Source organism: Arabidopsis lyrata (assembly GCF_000004255.2).
Source record: "Arabidopsis lyrata subsp. lyrata unplaced genomic scaffold ARALYscaffold_1, whole genome shotgun sequence".
In the NCBI taxonomy this organism is placed as follows: Eukaryota; Viridiplantae; Streptophyta; class Magnoliopsida; order Brassicales; family Brassicaceae; genus Arabidopsis; species Arabidopsis lyrata.
Window position 1 is genome coordinate 5,429,146 of NW_003302555.1, and position 19,871 is coordinate 5,449,016.

The following is a 19,871-nucleotide window of genomic DNA, read 5'->3' on the forward strand; positions in this document are numbered from 1 at the left end:
CAGTTTCGATGGATAGTCAGCTTTCTATCAAGATTCTGCAAAGTAAACAAAACTTGCGTTTTGTTTCAAAGCAAAGAGTATGAAACTGTTTTTAAAACGTCGATATATCGAATATACTACGATGTTCAAATCAAAATAAAAAGCACATGATTAATTTCCAGTAAAATTTTTTTAACAAAAATGGAGTTCCATAGTTGGTGACCTAACTTGTTGTTTGGTTTTGAGGATGGAAGTGTTTTACCATTGTGGTGCTTTCTCGGTTTGGTGTTTTACATTTATTATAACAAGTTAGGTCACCAAATTATTATAATAAATGTTCTAATAATCATTTACGCATTTAGCCGTCGCAAAAAAAAAAAAAACAAAAAAAAAAATACCATTTACGCGCGTGTGAGTGTGTGACATTGTATTGAATAATCTTCAAATTCATACTATAAATAACGTCTTCAAGGGCCGCTAATAGTCATCAGTATCACTTCCAAGTCCAAGAAAAAAGTTTTTTTAACAAAAAATGGCGATCTTGATCTATATGTCCTGGGTTTTGTTGCTTACCCTCATTTCTATTATTTTTCTAAAGAAGAAGAAAAACCCTAACTCTAATCTTCGACTTCCTCCGGGCCCTCGGGGTCTTCCGATCATCGGAAACTTGCACCGTCTCAACGGACTTCCTCACAGGTGGTTTCATCAGCTGTCAGCCATATACGGACCCGTGATGTTCCTTCGTCTAGGGTTTACGCCAGTTGTTGTGATCTCCTCAAGCGAAGCAGCTGAAGAAGTTCTCAAAACCAAAGATATTGAGACATGTAGTCGAACAAAGTTGATGGCGACGGGTAAACTCTCGTACAACTTTAAAGACATCACTTTTGCACCCTACACTGATTCATGGAGAGAATATCGTAAAGTCGCGGTGATGGAGTTTTTGAACCCTAAAAAGCTTCAAACTTTAAAGTTGATAAGAGAGGAAGAGATGGATTTCGTGGTGAAGAAGATATCCAATTCGGCTCCCGTGGCCGTGGATCTAAGCAAGATCTCTTTCTGCCTCGCGGCCAACATCTTATGCAGAACAGCGTTTGGACAAAACTTGCGCACGAACAAGGTTTTCGACGAGGAGAGAATCGTAAAGCTTGTTGAAGAAGGCTCGATCGGTAGCCTCAGGTTGTCTTGGTTTCAATGATTTCTTTCCTGGTAAATTAGCAAAGTTTGCAGATTGGTTGTTCCGAAGAAACAAGGGGATACTAGAGAAAATGTTTAAGGAGCTTGATGAGTTTTACCAACATGTGATTGATGATCACTTGAAGTCATTAGATGGACCGAAAAGTACCGATCCTTCTGCGGATATCGTTGCCGGGCTGCTGAATATGGTTGATAAAAATGGAACTGGCAATTTGGATCACGTCAAAGGAACACTCATGGTAATTAAAACCTTAATTCTATCATCATTCAATAGTATTTCTTTATCCTTTTTTTTTTGGACCACATGTTTTTTTCTTATAACTATATGTAAATTTAGCTACTCTACATATACATGTGTTAAATCTGTGTGTTGATCATGCAGGATCTTTTTCTAGGAGGGATAGATACAGTGGCAATAATTATAGTGTGGGCAATGTCAGAACTCATGAGAAACCCAAGAGTGATGAAGAAAGCACAAGAAGAGATTCGAGCTGTCCTGGAAGTAAAAGAGAGAAAATCACTGAAGAAGACGTAGATAAAGTTGAATACTTGAAGCTCGTGATGAAGGAAACATTCAGATTGCATCCAGCAGTTCCAAGTATACCTAGAGAAACAATGTCTCATCAAATAAAGATCCAAGGCTATGATATCCCTCCAAACACGCGGATCCAACTCAACGTATGGGCGATTGGACGAGACCCCAAGATTTGGAAAAACCCTGAAGAATTCATTCCTGAGCGGTTCATTGATAGTGCTATCCACTACAAGGGACAAAACTATGAGTTGTTACCCTTTGGTTCTGGTCGGAGAATCTGTCCCGCGATGCCAATGGCCAGCAATATAGTAGAATTGGGGCTCTTGAATATGCTTTACTTCTTTGATTGGAAGTTACCTGATGGGATGGTCGGCGAAGACATTGATATGGAAGATGCTTTCTTGATCTCCTTTTACAAGAAAGCACCTCTCATTCTTGTTCCCGTTAAACACCACCATTAATGGGATCGTCACAAACAGTCGTCATTTTAATGTTTGAAAGCTTCAACACCGTTGATGCTTAGCTTGTTTGCTTGCTGTATTTGTATCGATTTTAGCAAATAATAAGTTGCACTACTTGGTTAACTACTTATTCTATTTCTTATTATGTGAAAGATTTACTTCTACAATGTTAAAAGGAACTCAATCCTCAGTATTCACCCAATATAGAAGAATATTTGGTTTTTGTTGTGATGGAGGTTTTAAAAAAAAAAAAAAATAGGAATGTGAATATATATCATTAAAATGAAGACTACATGCAACATGCCAACACGTAAGAGCATCTCCAATGGATGCATTATCAGGTTCTCTTTGTAGGTTCTCTTGAAATTTTTTTTGAAAAATAAATCAAAACTGTGAATTAAGAAGAGAGCTGTCTCTCTTGAGAGAAATCTTGAATACCATGAGAGCCGACGACGTGGCCTTATCTCAGCCGTCGATTGATTTTGATCAAAAAAAAAAACGCGTAAAAAAAAAAAATGAGAGTAGCCGAAATATATCATTTCCCGACTCTTCTCTCTGTTTCTTTGCGAAGGCGATGGCGATGCCTTTTCTCCGACGATTGAGGTTACGATTAAGGCCGCCGGCGACGATTGAGGGAAGATGGAGAGGCCGCAGGTGGATTAATTAAGGTCGGAAACGTTATAGATCAGAGATTTTCGTTTCTGATACGTTATCGATTTCCGGAATCCTTTCTAATGAATTGATTTCAAATTTGTATTTTTGGTAGAAATTTCGTTGTTAAGGATCTCTCTTTCTTGTTACTTGAGATGTTCTTCGATGGCTTAGTTCTTGGTTTGAAACTCATTAGTTCTTGGCTGAGCAATTGTTTTATGGCTTGCAACTTAAGGAACAGAGACCAATGAAGTAATTAGAGTTCTTTGGAATATGTTTTAAATGGTAGTCAAGGATGGAAGGAAGTTCGGTTTGATTTCAATTTGAAGATGTATGAAGTCTTGGAGAAGTCATCTTTATACTGAAACTTGCAAGGTTTGCAGGCAAAGGCTTGCTTTTTCATGTTTATAATGATGGCTTCTATTGCAGGAGAACGTAATGCCAACTCTTACCATGACTTTGCAACCTATTACTTTCCTTATGGTAGAACTTATGTTAATTTCAAACTTTGAAGACAGTAAATGCTGGTGGGCAGCCAAAATCTGAATCATATGACTTAAAGAAATTCCATGTTGGAGATATGATTATTGGGAGAATCAAACGTGTGGAGCCCTATGGCTTATTCATTGACATTGATCAAACTGGCATGGTAATGATCTAGTTTCATGCTGCAAGGTAATTCCTTTTCCTTTTAGTCCGAAGTGAGTGTGGTTAAGATTTGCTGCAAGATTTGTTGTCACTTTCTTGTACTAAGCTCTCATTGTAATACACAAAATATCTCTTTGTCAGGTGAAAAAGAAGACTATAGCTGCAAGACGGAGTCAAGTGAAAATGATTATATTCCCGGAGGCTAACCGGAAAGATTTTGATGAGCTGGCGGAAAACGTGAAAGAAGTGCTTGATGGAAACAAGAGGTATATGATGCTGATCTACTAAAGAGTTCTTTATTGTTGTTGTTGTTACAAGAATTAAAAACTCTTATCTGTGATGATTGGCTATGTTTGCAGAAATGTTGAGGCTATCTTTTAGACTTAAAAACTCTTATGTGTGATGATTTTTTTCAGGGATTGTCATTTTGGGTCTCACACATAAAAACTATAGAAAGTAAAGCAATAGTGTAGTATGTGTGTGCTTTGTCTAATCAAAGACCGATCAATGATATGTCTGTTCAATTTTACACATTGAAGATGGAGAAGTAGCAGCACACAGCAAGAATCGTTTGACATGGCAACATGGTCCTTTGTGGTACTCACTGCTTCTCCTCAACTTCACGGCCATTATCACTATTCTCTTTGATACCTTTGTGGTACTCACTGCTTCTGCTAAGTCTTCTTCCTTCCTCCTCCAATGATGATACTGTTGACTACAGCTATTCTGCTATATAAAACACTTTCTACATTCCACTTGCATTTGTATTGCCCCTTGTACTGTCAACACTCCATTTATATGTGATGCATTTGTAGCGAAAAACTTTGTGTTTTACGAGTTTGCTACTTCTGGTGTGTAAAATATATGATATTAGTGATGAATTTTTCTTTATTTTCTTTTCATATTGCTATATATCACACAAACTAGCACAAAACATTACATCAACCACAAAACCATGACTTGAATCCATATCTTTTTTTTCTCTACATAACCAAAACACAAAAATTTGATGAAGTGTGTTTATCAAGACTTAATTAAACACCAAACTTCACTTGTCTCTTCTTTATCCTTCTTTTCAAAAATTCAAAACACCAAATCCTATGTTTTTATATATTTATTTTCAATTTTGCAATAATATTTTTCAGATTTATGAAATAAAATAATTAAAAAAATAATTTAATTTTTTTCTGAGAACTCCACAAAGAGAGCCTACCATTGGACTTTGCAAGATTAACAAAAGCTCTCATCTCATAAATTTGAATATTTTAATCTTAAAAAAATGGTGAGAGCCCATGGAAGGCCCATGGAGGGCTCTCACCATTGGAGATGCTCTAAGAGTTTGGAATATTTTATAAATACCGACAACAACCCATGAGCTCATGAATCAAGTTGACCGTAACGAACATTTATAAAAACACCCCAAGTTGTTTATTTTTTTAAGAGAAACAATTTGGAGTAATATATCTAAATTAATTGCTAAGCTCCAGCTCTTCAACTAAAATACAAAACCCAAGAGTTAGAAAGAGATCAAAAAATGGTATTCTTCCTCTGTTTCCTCTTCCTCTTACCCCTTATCTTTATCTTCTTGAAAATTTTCAAACCTTCGAAATATAAATGGAAGCTTCCTCCGGGCCCACCAAAGCTTCCAATCATCGGAAACTTACACCAACTCCAAGAACTACCTCCCAGGAATCTCTCCCACAAATACGGGCCAGTGATGCTTCTTCGTTTCGGATTCGTCCCCGTGGTCGTGATCTCATCTAAAGAAGCAGCAGAGGAAGTTCTCAAGATCCATGATCTTGAATGTTGTAGCCGACCAGAGACGGCCGGGACTAGAAAGATCTCTTACAACTTTAAAGACATCGGATTCGCGCCTTACGGTGAGGAATGGAAGGCCATGCGAAAGCTCTCGGTGGTCGAACTCTTCAACGCGAAAAAACATCAGTATTTTAGGTCAATCAGAGAGGAAGAGAATGACTTGTTGGTCAAGACACTAACAGAATTGGCTCTGACACGATCCCCAGTGAATTTGAAGAAGACCCTTTTCACTTTAGTCGGGAGTATCGTGTGTAGGATCGGATTCGGGCTAAATCTTCATGAGTGTGAGTTCATCGATGAAGATAGCATCTCTGATCTTGTTGACAAGTCAGAGATACTTGAGATGACTTCTATGTTCTCTGATTTCTTTCCCGGAGGAATCGGTAGATTCATCGATTGGATCTCCGGTCAAAACAAGCGGTTCAATAATGTTTTCTCGGACCTGGACACTTTCTTTGAGAACATTCTTAATGATCATCTTAAGCCTGGAATAGTAGAGAGCTCTGATATTATCGACGGGATGATCAACATGATGAAGAAGCAAGAGAGAGATGGAGACTCTTTCAAGCTCACGACGGATCATCTCAAAGGGATGATCTCGGTAATGTTTTGGACCCTTTTAGTTGTATAGACTAATCTTCCATTTTTGATTAAATTCGTATTAACACACTTTGTATTATGTCAGGACATATTTATAGCTGGAGTTAGCACAAGCGCCTCCACACTGATATGGGCGATAACCGAGTTAGTAAGAAACCCTAAAGTGATGAAGAAAGTGCAAGACGAGATTAGGACAACACTCGGAGACAAAAAGGAGAGAATCACAGAGCAAGATCTCACCAAGCTTCATTACTTCAAGCTGGTGGTCAAAGAGATATTCAGATTACACCCAGCAGTTCCATTTTTGCTACCAAGAGAGACATTGTCTCATGTCAAGATTCAAGGCTACGACATTCCCGCCAAAACCCAGATCATGATCAATGTCTACGCGATTGCTCGCGATCCAGAACTCTGGATAAACCCAGATGAGTTTAACCCTGACAGGTTTCTAGATAGTTCCATAGATTACAAAGGACTAAATTTTGAACTGTTACCGTTTGGGTCTGGTAGGAGAATCTGTCCAGGGATGACAATGGGAATCACACTTGTTGAGTTGGCATTATTGAATTTGCTTTACTTCTTTGATTGGGGTTTGCCGGAGAAGGAAGAAGTCGACAAGATCATCACCGACAATGAAGTTGCTCTTGGCCTAGTTCAAGTTCTTCTCCACTGAAAATCTGATAGATGTTTTTTTTTTTTTTTGGTTTGTAACATATTTTTTTTGTATTTGGTTATTGAATGTTTGTGTTACATTAACCTTGCTTTCCGTCAGAGACATTCTGTTTAAGTAACCCTAATTGACATGACTAAAGGACCAAATGTTGTCATAGCTAGGCTTAGCTATCCTATGAAAAAAAAATGTTCCAATATAATTCAAAGCCTAGAAACTTAATAACCCAAACCAGCCGAAAAGTTTGAACTGAACCGGAATTTTTTTCCGAATGTTCAATTCTACTACGTAGAGTGGTACAATAGTATAATGACTTTTTCTACGAGAGAGGAAGACATAAAGCCAGGGTAATTAATACATGCAATATGGAACTCGGAGTTTGATTCGTCATTTCAAAGCAAAACACACTGTTTTGTTTTGTAACTTTGTTTAACTTTAAGAGTGTTACCTAATTTCTACTTCTCCCGAACAATGTAAATTTTATCACAAATTAAATATGTATAGACCAGGATAAAAGTAAAAGTTCATGTAGAAAAAAAAAAAAAGTTCATGTAGAAATATTCACATAATAGTTCATCGAGGGAAGGATCGTTTTCCTGTTTTTTTTTTTTTTTTTACTTGTAATGATTGTTAATGTAATAAAAACGGGTTCCTTCAACATCTAATTAGTAAGAGCATCTTCATTAGACAATTCTTGATGGTGTCTTTAGTATAAATTAGTAATAAAATTAAAGACATTTCCTTTTTTGGGTATGTAAAATGTCTCTAGGAAGACACAAATCTATAATTAAAGACACTCTTTACTTTGTTTTTATATTTTTATTAATTTTATATTTAAAAACACTCACAAATAAATGACTAATGTGGGTGCTCTAAAGATAGTCAGCTTTAAAATAGTCGACTTGATTAACTTGCAGTTTGCACTATTGAAATTAAAGAAAATGTTGACAAATTCTTAATTGTACAACAAGAGGTATATATTTTATATAGTTGGTAAAATATTCAAGATCACAACTACAGGGTCATTAATGTTGTGTGTGTCTATCAATTGTGGACACCCAGAGATGTCTGTGGCGGCGAAAGAGGGCGATACTAGGGTTTTGAGTGTGGGGGACCAAGATGCGACCATGGAGGATATTGGGGACAAAGGAAGGCCACCGGATCCCTCAGGATCGTGGGTGGGTAAGGTGAAAGGTAGCAGCGTGAGTGGGAGACTGATTCCGGAGGAGGTTTTGGATGATGGGTTTGTAACGGAGAGATTGCGCTTGGAGTTCCCAGATGGGGAAGATGGGGAACCAGTAATCACGATAGGGAAGGAAGTTTTGGATGTTATGAATGGGTTGTGGAAGAGGTGCATGATAGTCAAAGTTTTGGGAAGGAAGGTATCAATTGCGGTTTTGAACCGAAAGCTACGTGAGTTGTGGAATCCGAAAGGAGGGATGTATGTCATGGATTTACCAAGACAATTCTTTATGATCAGGTTTGCAGAAGATGAGGACCATATGACAGCTTTGACGGGGGGGCCATGGAGGGCGTTCGGAAGTTATCTTATGGTCAAGGCTTGGTCGCCGGAATTTGATCCCCTTCGAGATGAGATCACAACAACGCCGGTGTGGGTTCGGATATCTAACTTACCGGTGAATTTCTATCATCGATCAATTCTCATGGGGATTGCAAAGGGATTGGGTAATCCGATTAAAGCTGATGCAACGACACTAAATTTTGAAAGGGCGAGATTTGCTAGAGTTTGTGTAGAGGTCAATCTTAAGAAGCCGCTCAAAGGAACAGTGATGATAAATGGGGAGAGGTACTATGTTGCGTATGAAGGCCTGAGTAATATCTGTTCATTATGTGGTTTGTACGGGCATTTGGTTCATGCATGTCCAACGGTGGCAAAGGAGAAAGTTGCTGTCACGCCGACACAAGATTTAGCTGTTGTTGCCAGTACGAGTGGAAGTGTTCAGTTGGATGATGGCTTCACGCCGGTGCGTCAATGGAGAAGGAAACCAGAATTTCAGAGGAAAACAGTGTCTCCGGCGGTGAAAGGAGGCGGAGGAGAGCGGGGTAATAATTCTCGGGATTCTGGTGACATGATCGGAGATACGGGGAATATTCGGGTATCGAATAAATTTGGAATGTTGGAGGAGAATATGGAATCCCTGGAGTTAAGGGAGGGAGTTATGAGGAATGATGCGAATAAGGAAAACGAAAATACGACAAATCAGGTTCAAATCGGGCAGAGTGGCGCGCAAGCTAAGTTGGTGTTTGGTGGTAATATGGAGAAGGCCCGTTTAGGGCCCACTGAAGGATTTAAAGAAAAAAGGAGGGGAGGTCTTAAGGGGCTGGATACGAATGTGGTTAGGCCCAAACAGGCAAGAGTAGTAAAGCCCATGAGGGGATTGGTGTTTGGCCCATCAAAGGAGGAGAAGGTAATGTTAATGAGTGGAAAGCGTTTAAGAGTTGAGAAGGCGAACGTTGGGCGACCTGGTGGGTACTTTGCTACTAGGATGATTGATAGCAGAAATGATGGGGTCTTGGAACAGGCTGGGAAAGCTGTGATTCCTGGAAATGATGTTGAATCGGGTGGTGGTCCGACGAACACAGAGATGGTTATACACAGAGATCCTTTGGTGGAGGACACGGGAACTCATGGTGTATAACAATTTGCCCCGGCTTTTCTATTTGAGATTAATAAATTAATGATGAATTGCATCATGTGGAATTGCCGGGGGGCGAATAAACCCAACTTCAGACGATCAATTCGATATCTACTGAAGAAATTCAATACGGATATACTCGCAGTGTTTGAAACTCACGCTGGTGGTGATAGAGCTGGCCGTATCTGTCAGGGTTTGGGGTTTGAAAACAACTTTCGGGTAGACGCAGTTGGTCAAAGCGGAGGGTTGTGGATATTGTGGAGGTCGGGAATAGGAGATGTTGAGGTGGTTGATTCATCGGAGCAGTTCATACATGTCAAGGTTGGGAATGAAACAGAGACATTGGATTTAATTGTTGTGTATGCGGCGCCAAGTGTTAGTCGTCGGAGTGGTCTATGGGGACAGTTGGGAGATGTGATTAGAGGTGTTAATGGACCAGTTATAGTTGGCGGGGATTTTAATACGATTGTCCGAATTGGCGAGAGAACTGGTGGCAATGGCCTCTTGTCACCAGATTCTTTAGCTTTTGGAGAGTGGATTAATGAGCTTTCCCTAATCGATATGGGTTTTCGAGGTAACCAATACACTTGGAAGAGAGGAAGAGTGGAGACTTCTTTCGTGGCCAAGAGGTTAGACCGTGTATTGTGCTGTCCGAACTCGCGACTGAAATGGCAAGAAGCTACTGTTACGCATCTTCCTTTTCTAGCGTCGGATCATGCTCTGCTTTATCTGCAATTGTCACCGACTACAGAGACTAATGCAAGTAGAAGACCATTCCGCTTCAAAGCGGCTTGGTTAACGCATCCTGGGTTTAAGGATCTTGTGTCGACATCATGGGATAGAGCAATGAACACCCGTGAGGCGCTGATCAGTTTGCGTAAGGTATTAAAGAAATGGAATCGAGAAGTTTTTGGGGAGGTGCAGGTGCGGAAACAAAAACTGATGATGGAAATAGAGTTGGTGCAAGATTCACTTGATCATAACCAGACGGATGCACTCTTGCGGAAGGAGGAAGAGTTGCTCAAAGAGTTTGATGTAGTCTTAGAACAGGAAGAGCTGATATGGTTTCAAAAATCAAGGAAGAAGTGGGTTGTTCATGGTGATCGTAACACAAGCTATTTTCACACATCAACGATTATAAGACGACGAAGAAATAGGATTGAGATGTTGAAAGATTATGAGGGAAGATGGATTTCTAATGGACAGGAACTTGAGAAATTAGCTGTTGCGTATTTTACACGGCTTTATTCTCTAGATGATGTGGACCAAGAAGTGAATAAATTACCACAGGGAGGCTTTGTGTCTTTATCAACAGAAGATCAGAGTGTGTTGAGTAAGCCTTTTACTGCGTTGGAAGTTGAAACTGCAATTCGAAGTATGGGGAAATTTAAAGCGCCAGGCCCGGATGGCTTTCAACCTGTTTTTTATCAGCAATGTTGGGACGTAGTCGGAGAGTCGGTGACTAAATTTGTTCTTGATTTTTTTTGTGACGGGACAGTTCCCAGTGGATACAAATGATGCGATTGTGGTCTTAATTGGTAAGGTGATGAAGCCGGAGAAAATTACTCAATTTAGGCCGATAAGCTTGTGTAATGTACTCTTCAAAGTCATTACGAAAACAATGGTGGGGAGATTGAAAGGCATTATGATGAAGTTGATAGGGCCTGCGCAGTCGAGTTTTATTCCGGGAAGGTTGAGTACGGATAATATTGTTGTGGTACAAGAGGCGGTTCATTCTATGAGGCGCAAAAAAGGAAGGAAGGGTTGGATGCTTCTTAAACTTGATTTGAAGAAAGCATATGATCGTATAAGGTGGGACTTCCTAGAGGATACCTTGGTTGCGGCTGGACTCTCGGAGTTGTGGGTGAGTTGGATAATGAGATGTGTTACGGGTCCATCGATGAGTTTGTTATGGAATGGTGAGCGAACAGATTCCTTTAAACCATTGAGAGGGTTGCGTCAAGGTGATCCTCTATCTCTGTATTTGTTTGTCATGTGTATGGAAAGATTATGTCATTTGATCGAGCAATCAGTTGCTATTAAAGATTGGAAGCCGATAAGTTTGTCACAAGGGGGCCAAAGCTCTCCCATATATGTTTCGCAGATGACTTGATTCTGTTTGTTGAAGCATCCGTCTCACAAATACGGGTGATAAGGAAGGTTTTAGAAAGGTTTTGTACGGCCTCGGGACAGAAAGTGAGCCTAGACAAGTCTAAAATATTTTTTTCTGAGAATGTCTCTCGGGACTTGGGAAGAATGATTAGCAATGAAAGCGGGATTAAGTCGACAAAAGAATTGGGAAAGTACCTTGGAATGCCGATTATCAGGTTGGAGAGGGAGAATGTTGAGCTTCGCTGGTAGAATTACTCTCACAAAATCTGTGTTAGTTTCGATTCCGGTGCACTCTATGAGTACAATCAAGCTTCCTATGGCGACATTGAATGGACTGGATAAAGTGTCGTAGGATTTTATATGGGGCAGTAATCCAGAGAAGCGTAAGCAACACCTGGTTGCATGGGATAGAGTTTGCTCCCCGAGAGCAGGAGGGGGTCTTAGGATCAGGAAAGCAAATGATATGAACAGAGCCTTGGTTGCAAAGATAGGGTGGAGACTTTTGTCGGATCGCACTAGTCTTTGGGCAAGAGTTGTGAGAAGCAAGTATCGGGTTGGAGAGATTCAGGATCCAGCTTGGTTGATTCCTAAGAGTAGTTGGTCTTCTACATGGCGCAGTGTGGGGACAGGACTGCGGGAGGTGATACAAAGAGGATTGAGTTGGGTTATGGGTGACGGGCGGAGAGTTAAGTTTTGGTCAGATCGCTGGCTGGGAAAAAGACCACTAATTGAGATGGCGAGTGGTGCGATACCAGAACAGATGGTGAACCTAACAGTACGTGATTTATGGATCGATGGGGGAGGCTGGGATTTTCACAGAATCTCTCCTTTCTTGTCTGAGATAATAAACTTGAGTTAGCAGCAATGGTGGTGGATACAGTAACTGGGGCTGCGGACAGAGTGGCTTGGGGTGAGCACCCGAATGGTCTCTTCACGGTGAGTTCTGCCTATAAGTTATTAACAACAGGAGATGAGCCTAAACAGAACATGGAGTTATTTTATAGAAGAGTGTGGCGGGTGGTGGTACCAGAGCGGGTACGAGCTTTCCTTTGGTTGGTAGGGAATCAGGCTCTAATGACAAATGTGGAGCGGCATCGACGGCACCTGAGTGACACGGATATTTTTCAAGTGTGCAAAGGAGGGGTGGAGACAACTATACATATACTCCGTGACTGTCCAGCAATGTCGGGTATATGGACTAGACTTGTTCCTGTAAGGAAACGACAAGCATTCTTTGCAATGTCGTTGCTAGAATGGTTATATGAAAATTTGGGTGGCGTAGAAGAACGGGAAGGCGGTTCATGGGCTACGATTTTTGCGTTAGCTACTTGGTGGGGATGGAAATGGAGGTGTGGTAATGTGTTTGGAGATACCCGATTATGGAGAGATAGGGTTCAGTTCTTAAAAGATGCGGCTAAGGAGGTGAGTATAGCAAATTCTTTACATAAAGATACAAGAGAAGCTGCTGGTCGGGTGGAGAAGATGATAGGTTGGGTCGTACCACAAACGGGCTGGTACAAGGTGAACACGGACGGGGCGTCGCGTGGGAACCCGGGGTTGGCTACGGCAGGAGGAGTGGTACGAGATGATGCAGGTGGTTAGGTACGCGGATTTGCATTGAATATTGGTCGCTGCTCGGCAACGTTGGCAGAATTATGGGGAGTTTATTACGGACTCTATATAGCTTGGGAGAGAGGAATTACGCGGTTGGAGCTTGAGGTGGATTCAGAATTGGTGGTTGGATTCTTGACGTCGGGGATTGGAGACTCTCACCCGTTGTCTTTCCTGGTACGCTTGTGCCATGGCTTTTTATCGAAGGACTGGAGGGTCCGGATTGTTCACGTATATAGGGAAGCTAATCGTCTCGCTGACGGATTAGCTAACTATGCGTCAATGTTATTCCATTAGAGTTGGACCCTATTTTAAGGGAGGATATTGATGGACCGTTGCGTCCACGGCAAGTCTGTATATAATTGTTTTTAGTTATTTAATAAAACCCGGGAGAATTTCTCCCGGTTGCCCACTAAAAAAAACTACAGGGTCATTAATTACATTTTGTTGATAGGTGGAGACTACGTCATTGTGAATCCACTACACCAATTAATCATTGACTTTGGATTCTTATCAGAAAAGGATCCGTGGGTTTATATGAAAGGTCGATTGATCATTAATGAGTAATTCCATAACTTAATTGTCTATATTACTCGATTTTGCAAACTATTTTCTTCAGTCGAAAATAGAGAAGAAAGAAAGAAAAAAAATGTCAATCTTCTGTACGATCTCCTTACCCAATTTCTTTAGTTTCGTGTTGTATGTCTTCTTTTTTAAAAATGGACGTTATAAAAGTCAAAGTCAACTTAATAAATAGCAAAATTTTGTAGAAAACAAAATGTTAAAATCTTCTAAATTTTTTTATGATCCATGTGAGGTATTGAAATTACATATTATATTCGCTCCATCGGAGTAGGGATTGGGTTACTACTACCTTTCCTGTAGCAATTATATTTTTTTTTAAAAACTGTAAATAACAAATACTTATAACTTATATGAGTTAAGTATTATCGTGGTTGTTGCGTGGAAATGACATTATGATTCGGTATCATCATCTATACTCAGAGCCAAACCAAATATTTTTTTTTTTTTTTTTGTATGAATGTAAAATTTATTCACAAAAAAAAGACGGTTTTACAATAAATGCAACATCAAACTGAAAAAATCTGAGTTTTTGAGAGGGATTATAAAGAAGGGAAAACTAGCGACTATGGGTTTGGAACCAATATCGCAGTCCGCCTTCATAAGTGTGTGAGCCCGTCATAATTAAGGTGCTCAGCCGGTTACGAACATTCTTGTCGATCAGTTTTGCTAGCATGGATGCTGGGGTTGGTGACTCGCCGTGTCGTCTCCCATTCCGTTCTCGCCATAGACTGTGGATAGATATCTGAAACACATATCTCAAAACAAACAAATGTAGCTTTGAGGTAGATGGAGCCGTGAGTAAAGGAAGCAGAGTTTCCCATCGTGTTGTGTTGTGTTGCCCAAGCATGTCTCGTGTGAGGGCTGACCAGACGTGAGACGAATACGGACGGAGAAAAAGAGGTGTTCTCTTGTTTCTATGTTCCCATCACACAAATTACAATCACCATTTGCTGCAGCATTCCACTGTAACTGTCTATCTCCCGTAGCTAAACGATTACGAATGGCGATCCAAGTGATGAATGAGTACTTAGGCGTTGAGTGGGGGAACCATACACCCTTATACCATTCACACACCGGATTAGTGTCTCGTATCGTATACCAAGTGTCCTTTGAAATGAACGTTCCGAGCCATTGTTCCTTTTCCAAGTGTCCTCAAACCAAATATTTAACAAAGAGATCTAAGCTTACGTGAACATACATAGACCAAAAATTCTAAATAACCAAACCGGTCTTGCAAAAACGAATATATGAACCGAAAACTTGGTTTAATTACCGTCTTATGCTTCCATGTTTTTATCTTTTTTGCCATGGAACCATGTGTATAGATTCCAAATATTTGAATTGTAACATAAACTTTTTTCATTATCTATGAAATATTTACAATTTAGCAAAAAAAAAAAAAAAAAAAAACTACTGACAGCCCAAATTATATAGTCAACTATAGATCAAAGGATAAAGTCAACTGACGACCAAAAAAAAAATGATAAAGTCAACTTTAAAAATGTCAACGTTGGTAAGAAAACCTTTACGTTTGGCAAAAGAAACGTTAATATTAGTTTTTTTTTTAATGTTGATATTAACAATGTTTAGTGCTAGTCTCTTAATGAGTCTTTCACCAAAAAAATTATAAAATAATTAAAAAGTAAAAAAGAGAATAAAGTGAGTCTCTCAAGTGAGAGACTTAGAGAACTTTGTGAGAGACTCATTTGATACATGTTTCACTATAATAGGTTATAAGTTTTATTTATAGTTTAAATTTTAAATAAAAAACTATTATATATAAAATCTAATAAAATAATATATTTGAGAGACTAATATGAGTTTTTTCCACTGCATATGCTATTAGTTGCCAAAAGAAGAGAATAAACTGCCTAATAATATCGACGTAAAATGAATACCTCTAATATCGACGTAATAAAAGAATCAATATAACTATTGTTGGTGTCGGATCCCGCAGTTCGGATCCGGCCCGGAAAGATAGTGGATCAATAAGACGAAGTGGGCCGTCGGCCCGGTCCAGGGGACGAAAAGAGCGGCCCAATAAGTTCAAGCCCAGTTCGAGTAAAACGGCGGGATCCCACGAGTTAAATGAAAGGCGGGTTGCACGGGATGTGCGAGATCGGGAAGATTCGAAACGGAAGCAATAATGGAGGCGAGATCTGCGGTTTGATGAGCGACTTCGGTTTCAAATCATGTAATTATAAATAGGAAACGAAAACCATTGTATTGGGGAGGAAATTTTCTTGAGCAATAAACAGATACACACATTTTACTCTCTTGTTTTCTTCTTACGATTGTTGTTCGAATTAGCAAGACTAGACGATCCGATACACATCATAAAATTTGTATTGCGGATTCCGACATCCACAACTATTAACAACCCAAATTGTAAAATAAACTTTTATATTGGTTGTCAAAAGAATAGAAGAAACTGCCTATCAATTTCAATTTGGAGAAAATATTGAACTAAAATTATTAGACTATAGGTCTAAGCAGGATAGCAATAAATTTGAATGGCGGGCAATAATAATACATCTAGTTATAATAAATTACAAAATTTTGGAAATGTCATGGATGCAATTAAGATTTAAGGGCCCGAGCAACCCCCTGACACAAAGATGTAAGCCCATATATAACCAGAATACAAGTTGTTGTTTGGATGCTTCGAACATATTTCTGTTTAGATAATATACGCCCTTTGTCCCATTTTATAAGATATTTTGTGTAAAAGCATAAAGATTAAAGAATAATTAATGTTTACTTTCTTATAGGAATTCAGCCAATAGAAAAAAAGACTGCAGAATTTAAATGGTCATAACATACTAAATAAACATAAATTATGCATAAAAATTTGGAAAAATATTATAAAATAGAACAAAAAAAAATGCTAAAACATCTTATAATTTGGGACAGAGGGAATATTACTCATGGTGAAGGTGACGAATCCTTTAAGCTTTAAAGACGTTGATGACTATTGTGGCATATCAGCTTTGACAATCATTGTATGTATATCATCTATAGGAGATATAGGATTCAAAGTTTGTTTTCTAGGACATTTAGCACGAACTTATATTATGTTGTAGTTTTGGTGTGATGTGATATTTTTCGCAGGAAAATATATCGTTGTTATATTGTTGATGTAGCACACTTTTTAAAAGGTACAATTCATGATTAGCTTTGAAAGGGATTAGTTTTCTATATAATTTTTTTTTTGTCAATCACATATTCATTAAAAAAATAACTTCATGATTGGTTAATCAATTAGGAGAAGAAGAGTTTACAAAAATAACATCAGAAAATAAAAGTCTACAAGAACGGACTAAGCAGTCCGTCTTAAAAATACATAAACGAGAAATATGAAAAAGCGAGAAGAGGGGAAAAGAGACACGGAGCAATTCCAAATCATCTAGCTGATTAGAGAATGCGGGCCATTCTTTAGGATACTCTACCATCGAGACTAACTCAAAGCAATCTGTTTTAAATGTCTGACAATCAATCCTTCTTGAAAGGATGTTCCTCATAGCCCAAATTAAAACCTCCAACTCCGAGTGAAGAGGGGAGAGACACCTCCGAAGACATTTTGCACCAAGCAGCAGAGTTTGATCAGTTCCTTGAAAACACCATCATCCTATACCCATAGTTGGGTCCAAAGATTTCTAAGAGCCATCAATCCGACACTTTATAGATTGTATTAGGCTTTCCATAATATCCGTTATATTGCTATTTTCCGAAGGTTTCTATATATTTTGATTTTGGAAACTTAACTTTTTAAAACCATGAATTCTTTAGATATACAGTAATTGACATTGAATGAATGAATGAATTTACTGACTTTCTTTACTCCTAATATGATTTTGATCTATTCAAGTAGATGATTAGATTATTATCTTAAGAAAACTACACGTTGCTAGTTGCAACCAAATATATGATTAATCCAAGTAATAGTTATATTATATAAATAAACTGTCTATATAACTCCCAATCGAATCAGATCAACAAAGAAAAAAAGAAACAGAGTATCAAAAAATGTCAATCTTGCTCTGTTTCCTCTGTCTTTTACCTGTTTTCTTAGTTTCCTTATCAATTTTCTCAATAAAACTCAAACCCTCAAAATGGAAGCTTCCTCCGGGACCAAAGACGCTCCCGATCATCGGAAACTTACACAACCTCAAAGGACTGCCACACACATGTTTTCGAAATCTCTCCCAAAAATTTGGACCAGTGATGCTTCTCCACTTCGGATTCGTCCCCGTGGTCGTGATCTCATCGAAAGAAGGAGCAGAAGAAGCTCTCAAGACCCAAGATCTTGAATGTTGCAGCCGACCAGAGACGGTTGCGACAAGAATGATCTCTTACAACTTCAAAGACATCGGATTCGCTCCTTACGGTGAGGAATGGAAAGCGTTGAGGAAGCTCGTGGTTATGGAGCTTTTGAACACGAAAAAGTTTCAGTCTTTCAGGTATATAAGAGAGGAAGAGAATGACTTGTTAATCAAGAAGCTAACCGAATCCGCTCTGACACAATCCCAGGTGGATCTGAAGAAGACCCTTTTCACGCTAGTCGCGAGTATCGTGTGCAGGCTCGCTTTCGGGATAAATATTCACAAGTGCGAGTTCGTAGACGAGGACAACGTTGCGGATCTAGTTAACAAGTTTGAGATGCTAGTCGCTGGTGTTGCGTTCACTGATTTCTTCCCTGGAGTTGGTTGCCTTGTCGACCGGTTCTCAGGTCAGAACAAGACACTGAACAATGTTTTCTCGGAACTCGACAATTTCTTCCAAAACGTGCTCGATGATCATCTTAAACCTGGAAGAGAAGTATCAGAGAGCCCTGATGTTGTTGATGTGATGATTGATCTGATGAAGAAGCAAGAGAAAGATGGAGAATCTTTCAAGCTCACAACAGATCATCTCAAAGGAATCATCTCGGTAAATCTTCTTCTTAGACCGCAATACCTCTAAACTCTTGTAAAGATTTGAACTTACGCGTCTGTGTTTTGTAACAGGACATATTTCTTGCAGGAGTAAACACAAGCGCCGTCACTTTAAACTGGGCGATGGCCGAGCTGATCAGAAACCCGAGAGTGATGAAGAAAGTGCAAGACGAGATTCGGACAACACTTGGGGACAAGAGGGAGAGAATCACAGAGCAAGATCTAAACCAACTTCACTACTTCAAGCTTGTGGTCAAGGAGACATTCAGGTTACATCCAGCAGCTCCACTTTTGCTTCCAAGAGAGACATTGTCTCATGTCAAGATCCAAGGCTACGATATTCCCGCGAAAACCCAAATGATGATCAACATCTACTCGATTGCACGTGATCCAAAGCTATGGACAAACCCTGATGAGTTTAACCCTGACAGGTTTCTTGACAGTTCCATAGATTACAGAGGACTAAACTTTGAGCTGTTACCATTTGGTTCTGGCCGGAGAATCTGTCCCGGGATGACGCTGGGAATCACCACCGTGGAATTGGGACTGTTGAATTTGCTGTACTTCTTCAATTGGGAAGTGCCTGTAGGGAAGAATGTGAAAGACATAGACTTGGAAGAAACAGGATCGATCATTATTAGCAAGAAAACAACTCTTGAGCTTGTTCCACTTGTTCATCACTGAAATGACGATCATGTAACAATTAGTCAATAAGATTATGTATTTGTACTAGATTGTTACCCGCGGTACACCGCGGGTTAATTATTTGATTTTTTTTGTCTTTTTATAAACTGATGAATTTGTGATACATTGCGAGTCACATGCGTTGTAACTAAAAATGAAAATTTTAAGTTGTATTTGTTTTGTTTAGTGTTTAAAATTGTATAATTGTATTTTGATTTGTTAATCCCAGGATTTCACCCGTGATATATTATCCCGTATTAATATCAATCCAAATCTGACCCGTCCCACCATATAATCATGTCCCGTAAAATTAAACATCATTTTGTTATTTCTTTTAATAAAACTTTTATTTAAAAGACATATAATTCGAGTCAATTTAAAAGTTTGCTTTCAAATAGTTTCTATAATATATATATATATATTTTCAAATTAGTGTGTATTTTTAGACCAACCCGTAAAAATATTTTAAAAATGTATATTAAAATACTAAAATTGTATTTCGATTTCTTAATTTTAAGATTTCACCGTGGTATATTGTCACGTTTTAGATAATTGTCCAATTCAGCTTCTTTATCTTGACTTGGTTGTATTTGTATTATATATAAAAAAAATCATTATCTTAAAACAGAGTGATATAAAGTATAAACACAAAGTATTTTATAACCATTAAATTATGAGAATTGAATTATTTAATTAGAACTAGTTAGGATTAAAAAACAAATTAATTAATTA

The 19,871-nt window shown here is 38.8% G+C and overlaps 2 protein-coding genes, 1 long non-coding RNA gene and 1 pseudogene across 6 annotated transcripts; all 4 read left to right on the forward strand.

The window, feature by feature from the left end:
* The first annotated feature begins 356 nt into the window (after positions 1–356).
* On the forward strand, positions 357–2,169 carry LOC110225058 (annotated as a pseudogene).
* A 528-nt stretch (positions 2,170–2,697) lies between these two features.
* On the forward strand, positions 2,698–4,329 carry LOC110225441. Of its 4 annotated transcripts, none has more exons than XR_002329779.1 (4): positions 2,698–2,837; positions 3,056–3,495; positions 3,610–3,734; positions 4,008–4,329. It is a non-coding gene; the product is annotated as an uncharacterized LOC110225441 (long non-coding RNA). The 4 variants fall into 4 exon arrangements; XR_002329780.1 differs by having other exon boundaries at positions 3,062–3,495; XR_002329778.1 differs by lacking the exon at positions 2,698–2,837 and having other exon boundaries at positions 2,844–3,495.
* A 594-nt stretch (positions 4,330–4,923) lies between these two features.
* LOC9326049 (cytochrome P450 71B29) lies at positions 4,924–6,683 on the forward strand. Its single transcript, XM_002889941.2, has 2 exons — positions 4,924–5,887; positions 5,972–6,683. Exons 1-2 carry the CDS (start codon positions 5,003–5,005, stop codon positions 6,557–6,559), a joined length of 1,473 nt encoding a protein of 490 aa, XP_002889987.1. The 5' UTR covers positions 4,924–5,002; the 3' UTR covers positions 6,560–6,683.
* A 10,720-nt stretch (positions 6,684–17,403) lies between these two features.
* On the forward strand, positions 17,404–19,787 carry LOC9326050 (cytochrome P450 71B7). The gene is made up of 3 exons (XM_002889942.2): positions 17,404–18,450; positions 18,528–19,183; positions 19,699–19,787. The coding sequence occupies exons 1-2, from the start codon at positions 17,548–17,550 to the stop codon at positions 19,137–19,139; spliced, it is 1,515 nt and encodes a 504-aa protein (XP_002889988.1). The 5' UTR covers positions 17,404–17,547; the 3' UTR covers positions 19,140–19,183; positions 19,699–19,787.
* The last annotated feature ends 84 nt before the right edge of the window (positions 19,788–19,871 follow it).

Excerpts from the sequence above, each read along its gene's own strand:
- LOC9326050 (XM_002889942.2), top strand. The coding sequence starts at position 17,548 with ATGTCAATCTTGCTCTGTTTCCTCTGTCTTTTACCTGTTTTCTTAGTT. Across the intron at positions 18,451-18,527 it reads ATCTCAAAGGAATCATCTCG|GACATATTTCTTGCAGGAGT; the intron begins GTAAATCTTCTT and ends GTTTTGTAACAG.
- LOC9326049 (XM_002889941.2), top strand. The coding sequence starts at position 5,003 with ATGGTATTCTTCCTCTGTTTCCTCTTCCTCTTACCCCTTATCTTTATC. Across the intron at positions 5,888-5,971 it reads ATCTCAAAGGGATGATCTCG|GACATATTTATAGCTGGAGT; the intron begins GTAATGTTTTGG and ends GTATTATGTCAG.